Source organism: Engraulis encrasicolus, chromosome 4 (assembly GCF_034702125.1).
Source record: "Engraulis encrasicolus isolate BLACKSEA-1 chromosome 4, IST_EnEncr_1.0, whole genome shotgun sequence".
In the NCBI taxonomy this organism is placed as follows: domain Eukaryota; kingdom Metazoa; phylum Chordata; class Actinopteri; order Clupeiformes; family Engraulidae; genus Engraulis; species Engraulis encrasicolus.
Window position 1 is genome coordinate 2,785,001 of NC_085860.1, and position 6,431 is coordinate 2,791,431.

Here is a 6,431-nt window from a genome sequence, read left to right on the forward strand (position 1 = left end):
CAAAACTCCCTCCAACCTCTGCATGTTGCACATATTCATTATCTCTCTCATGGCAAGGCTGAGTCCGGACGCATTGCATCGCATCGCATCACATCGCATCGCATCACATCGCTCGGCTAGAGAGATAAACGCACCACTTACTCACATGGCTCTCTGGCCCTCTCGCGTGAGGCCAGCTGCACATCCCGTGATAACTGAGGCACTAGAATTCAAACAGGAACGGCAGAGGCCAATTTTATACTGACTTCCATGAATGAAGTTGGGTTAACACACACACGTGTCACGCGCACGCACACACACACATGCACAAAACCGACATCTTCTCACATCCACTACCATGGCAGTCCAACTCACTTCAAAAGAGAGGGCTATGCATGTTAATATCGCCTGCACACACACACACACACACACACACACACACACACACACACACACACACACACACACACACACACACACACACACACACACACACACACACACACACACAAAGACTGAGTGTGCCAAAGCCTTTAGGACACCTTGCCTCAAGTGTCCCTGTCTGTTCTGTTATTCTCACCCCACTGGGCAATGTGACACGCCCCAGCTCGCCGCACCATGGGGTACACTACTACAATAGCCCAACAAAGCTTCCACCTACAACGCACAAGCAGGCAGGTAAAGTCTGGCACCTCTCTCTGCCTGTCTCCACTCCAACAGAGCAGACAGCGCCACCCTCAGCCCTGAAGACGGCCCTGCAATAAGCTAGGCTGCAGCAAGGCTGAGGAGAGCGGGGCGAGGTAGCTACGAGAGAGAGAGAGAGAGAGAGAGAGAGAGAGAGAGAGAGAGAGCTGGGCAGGGAGCCAGTGGCCGCCAGTTGGGGAAGGCACGGCTGTCTTATCGGCATGCGAGAGCAGGTAGGCACGGGCGTCCTGAGACAGCTGTAAGGCAACAGCCCATACAACAGCCATCAGCCGTCAGACCACATGCCTCCTCCTGGGAGCGCACGGCCAACACGCTCCGCACTACGCATCTGCCATCTCCTACCCCCCCCATACACAGAGAAGACAGCGAGAGAGGGATGGAGAGATGGAGGGGGAGAGAAGACATGAGCGAGAGAGGAGGAGGAGGAGAGAGATAGAGATGAAGAAAAAAAGATGAGGCACTGGTGAGAAAGAACATAACAAAAAAAAGAATAAAAACAAAAAAAAGCAACGCAACAACACAAGCAAGAAAGAAAGAAAAACGACGAAGAAGACACACCGGCATGCCAAAACAAATGGCAACCTTTCCAAAGATTAATTTGTTTACCAGACGAATGTTCTCGCTGTCAGCAGCCAAAACTAGGTGACCTTCGAGTTCCATCTCCCGTGTGGACGTGCCTCGACTAGAGTCATCTGTTAATACCAAGCGCGTGTCTCATCACTCTGTCCCTGCGCGTGTCGGCTGACATCTGCCAGGCTCAGGGCGAGTGACAGGCACAGACAGACAAAGCCACTTGCCTAGCAGATAACTACAGACCATTCATTTTAATTAGCCTAGCCGGCGGATGGATGTGCAGGCTACCTGTCCTGATTTCTGAGTACACCTCTCACGAGAGAGCGGAGTAGTTTATCTAGCGCGCCTATTTATGGGCTCAATCAATAGGCCGTCACGTCAACAGACACTGAATCAACATTACACCAGGTAAAGAATTAAAGAACAATTAGTCCTATTAAAAGCCATAAACTGACTGATGATAATGACATGACAAGCTGATATGAACCCCCATCATCACATCTTACGTGGGCACAGGCACGGGCACGGGCACGGGCACGGGCACACACACACAGTTATCCAACTTCATCTAAGCCTTCAACCATGTTGTGCAGAACAATTTATAAACTCCACATGAGTCGTCACAGCTCCTCTTCCTCACAGGCCTTATTTGATGATATTTGACGATTAATTGAGTAATTGATGATTGATTGTGTCTTCATCAGTATTTCACCATCAGTGAAGAGAGCAGATGTCTTGAACAACATCAGTTAAAGAATCTGCAAACGTACACGCATATTTAATAAGTGCAAAACAACTGACCGTGTTTGGCTGTCTCTTTGGCAGATCTGGAAACTGGATGCCGTAGCTCTGGCACATCACGTCTCTGATCTTTGGATGGGTCGGGTTAGACAGCAGCCGTAGTGTAAGGGTGGCCTTGTGCTGGAATAAAACAAAACACATGGAAGGCCCCTATTTCAGATGCCATTTTAGACACTGTGGTGGATAACACCATAACAATGGCTCAGCCATAATAATACCACATGATATGAATTGATAATAACTACTCCACTGTCAGCGTTCATTCAATTTGCATCCCTGAGCAAGATTGACAGTGGATTGCATACGGTAAAGTAAACATAACATCACAGACTTGGGCACATTCAATTAGGGGTGGAAAGCAACTGATTACATTTACTCAGGTATTGTAATTGAGTTAGCTTTTATGAGTACTTTGCATTTTAAGTAGTTCAATTACACAGGTCTAAGTACTGAGTAAAACTGACAGACAAAATGACATGCATAATCATAAAACAATCTGCTGGAAAATAAAGGAAACTACGCAGGATTCCGTAAAGAATTTTCACCATTTTACTTGTCCCACCTACATGCGTCTTGGATCAATGTGATGGATGATGGCTGGTGCCAAGCAAGAAATATACGTCATGGAGGACGATATTCAAAAGAAACATCGAATTCTCCAGAGGAAACCTAAACAGAACTAACTAAGTACTTTAACACAAATTATTTTTTCTTGTTTCACTTTCACTTTTCTTGTTTCACTTTCACCCGAGTAGGATTTTTAAGATTGGTCGTTTTACTTTTATTTGAGTAGGATTTAAGTGTTACATAAATATAGTAAAGCTACTTTTACTTGAGTACAATTTTCTGAACTTTTTCAACCTCTGCCTAAAATAAAACACATGTAGAGCATAAAGCACTATGTAGAATAAATCCTCCAGGAGCCAGGGAGGTATGTCCAGGGCCAGATTAAGATGGCCCTGGGCCCCGGCTGCTGTGGGGCCCCGCTGGAAGGCAAATTTCAGGACAAAATTACATAGCTGGCGTCATAATTACGAGTTAGGAATTAAGGATAACATGTCTGTCAGCTGTATAGGGACATATTGACAGGATTTAAAACTGTACTCGACAGATTAATTTTTCAATATAACACAATTCTGCAATTCTTGGCCAATCAGGGCACCCTGGCAGGTGGGACCCCCTAGTCTACAGCCATGTCTAGCATGTGCATTAATTCGGCCCTGAGTATGTTACCTTCTGCCCGGGTGATGGCTCTGCATTTCTGCTCTTTTCAAGACGCCTGTCTGGTAAATCTCCAAAGGGGGGGCGCCTATGTGAGGTCAAAAGAAGTCTTTTGTGAAATGCATGAAACCGTTAAATGGCCATTGAAGAATACTGTGTATCATTCTTTGATTTTATGTATTCATTATACCATTGTGGTATCTGGACAAGGTTTGTTTCTGGATTCTTGATGCAAGGTAACGTCACAATATGCTTATTTATGGACTTCAAATAATCTTCAGCATGCCTCTGAGAAGGGAAAGAGGGGAATGAGGTTGAACAAAGTTAAGTTAATATTTTTCAACCTTTACATATTTTGTGAAGGTTTATCTGAATATTTAAGTCTGTGAATGATTTAGCCTATGGCATGCAGTGTTGCTATTGAGATGCACTCTAACTTGTATTCCACATTCAGTTCTGTGAATGGCTGTCTCCAATGCGTGTACGTCCAAATTCTGCACTCCTTCTTGAATGGAAATTTGATGAATGCTCCGTTTCAGTTGCTTCAGGTCATCTTGCACCTGTGCATTGAGGAACAAATAGATTTATGGTGAGTTGATTGCTGCATCTGAAATTCTACCCTAAATCAAGAACGACACTCCCCCACCCCTCATTGGCCTGCTGTCAAAACCGAACTACCTAATTTCTTTCCTTTGTTGGAAACCTGCTGTATGTCTACATGTACAGTATGTCCATGTCTTTTATGAAAATCTTCCATTATGAATGTCAGCATGATTTACGATGTGTGCTGTGTGTGTGTGTGTGTGTGTGTGTGTGTGTGTGTGTGTGTGTGTGTGTGTGTGTGTGTGTGTGTGTGTGTGTGTGTGTGTGTGTGTCTAAAGGAAACACAATAAATCAGGGCTCTCAAGTTCTGACCTCAGTTGAGGGTGAAATGTCATGTTCGGGGCTGAGAGGCGCTCTGATTACAGGGAGAAGAGTAGAGTATCATAGATCGCGGGTCAATAAATGATACTCTACTCTACTCCCTGCAATCAGAGCGCCTCCCACCCCCACCCCCACCACCACGGGTGAACGAAAGTGTTGTGATTTTGGACACATATTTGAATAGATCCAATTATAAGTTATTGGGTCTGTGTAGTTTTCTCATTAGCTTTGAACATTCGGTACCACTTAACTTGACGCCGGCGTCATAGGTATGCCGTGACAGTGTCATATCAGTGTTGTACCACAGTCATGGACGAGTCATAAACATCACGTCAATGCCATGCACATTTTATCATTGTTGCCATTAAGTGACATGCAGTTTTGGTAGACAGCCCAACAACTTCTTATGACAATAGCCTAAAAGGTGACAGAATATTAACAACATTATGACATTGACAGAATATCAACAACACATTCATGAAGTGTCATGACACTGTTTTAACACTGTTATGACACTGTCATGTCGGCTATGACAGTGGTTTTCAAAGTGGGGGCCCGCGAGGGGATGCCAGGGGGCCACGGCAGGCTGTTAGGAAAAATATAGCAAAATAAAATGACTAGCTTAATGAATTGAAAAACTTAAGTAAGCCAAAAATGAGCTTAACTATCCTAGGGGATCATTTTGTTCTTTACTATGATGATAATGCTTTCTGTAGTAGGCCTAGCCTACTTGAATGGCTTTAGGAATGCACCAACTTCATCGAGTTGTGAAACCGCCGGGTGCATAGAAAAAGATCATGTTAGGGGGGCCTTGGCTGGAATCTACCGGTAGCCTAGGCCTATATGGGGGGCCTTGTCATGGTAAAGTTCGGAAACACCTGGGCTATGACACCGGCGTCAAGTAAAGTGTACCGAACATTCTTCTCATGGAAATCCCATAATCTAAAGGAAAACTTAATACCATGAAAATGCAAATTGCGCTTCCTAATTAAAAAAAAAAAAAAAAAAAAAATCAGAGTGAGAAACACACAGTGTGTAGTGACAATTTAAGACTTGAGGAACGCACGCACGCACACACACTTAACTTAATCATTCTGTGTTGGTTAACCCTTAACATTTGTGCAGATAAAGCCATTCAACATGCAGCAGCGAGGGACAAGCAGCGTCTTTTGCAGAAATTGCTACGCTTTTATCATTGATAAATTATTACGTTTGAAAAGCCTCACCTGAACTAAGACACGTCCAAGTTCATCTCCCTTTTTCAGTAGTTCCGCCATTCTAGACAGAACTCGAATGTCTCTTTCTTATAAACTGTTTCCAGAAAAATACGCAGGGTTTGGTCATATCTGTACCTTGAGAGGAAAAAATGGACATTGCCAACTCTGACGGCACATTTCTTTCTCCAGCAGCTCAAACATTTCCCAGCACTCCCTGACCCTGACAGACAACAGGGGTGTAACCATGACAACTCGAAACGCTCCGAGTCTGTCCGACACTCTCCAAGGTCCGACTCCACATCAGAGGCTCGAGATGCTGATGATAGTTTCATTATTTACTCTCAATGTTTAGTTTGCTTCAGTTTGCTCTTGAACATTGGTTCGATAGTTGTTTGCCACAGTTAGCTCAAATGCACCGGCACTGGAATCGTAAATAAAACCAGCCCCTTTAGTCTTTGTAGAAAATCTGTGATACTTCACTCCACATCCGTGTGACTCATAATCTGGGAATAAAATGTCCTTTAGGGGATTTTCTTTTTTTTGACTGAGCCGGTTGTGCGGTCTTCTGCATAGCGGTTGAACCACAGCCCCTTCAGTCTTCCTGGAAAAGCTATGGTAGAACATTAAACTACCATGGTTTTCTGTCAAAACTTTTAACTATGGAAGTTTTCTTCTGGAGTTCTTCAACAGCCAGGTTTCATGGTGGTCATATAGCACGGTGAATTACTACCACCTACCGGACAGATATTAAATCTTTTGAAAAGGACTTAGGCCTACCAGTTACCAGTGTAGATTTCTATAGATTTATTTTTTTAAAGATCTGCCTTGCACTCGAACCTTCTGGGACAACAGTCAACACAGAATGTAAAAATAGCAATTTAAAATGTAGCTAGAGATTCTTTAAGTATATATCTTATATATATTAGGCCTATATATCTTAAATATATTATCTCTCTACTATCTCTGATGTAGCCTACTAGGCTAGCATACTAGGCTAAAAATAACACAGAG

At 43.7% G+C, this 6,431-nt stretch overlaps 1 protein-coding gene across 2 annotated transcripts in view; it reads right to left on the reverse strand.

The window, feature by feature from the left end:
• iqch (IQ motif containing H) overlaps positions 1-5,641 on the reverse strand; it is a 60,232-nt gene extending 54,591 nt beyond the window's left edge. Inside the window, exons 1-5 of one of the 2 annotated variants that reach the window (XM_063196517.1) lie at positions 5,556-5,641; positions 3,717-3,839; positions 3,470-3,567; positions 3,292-3,367; positions 2,059-2,178 (exon numbers count right to left, since the gene is read on the reverse strand). In XM_063196517.1, coding sequence (XP_063052587.1) covers positions 2,059-2,178; positions 3,292-3,367; positions 3,470-3,567; positions 3,717-3,839; positions 5,556-5,621 — 483 coding nt within the window. In that variant the 5' untranslated portion in view covers positions 5,622-5,641. Of the gene's footprint in view, positions 1-2,058; positions 2,179-3,291; positions 3,368-3,469; positions 3,568-3,716; positions 3,840-5,429 lie in introns of both variants that reach the window. The other variant, XM_063196518.1, reaches the window with a different exon arrangement.
• Between the last annotated feature and the right edge of the window lie 790 nt (positions 5,642-6,431).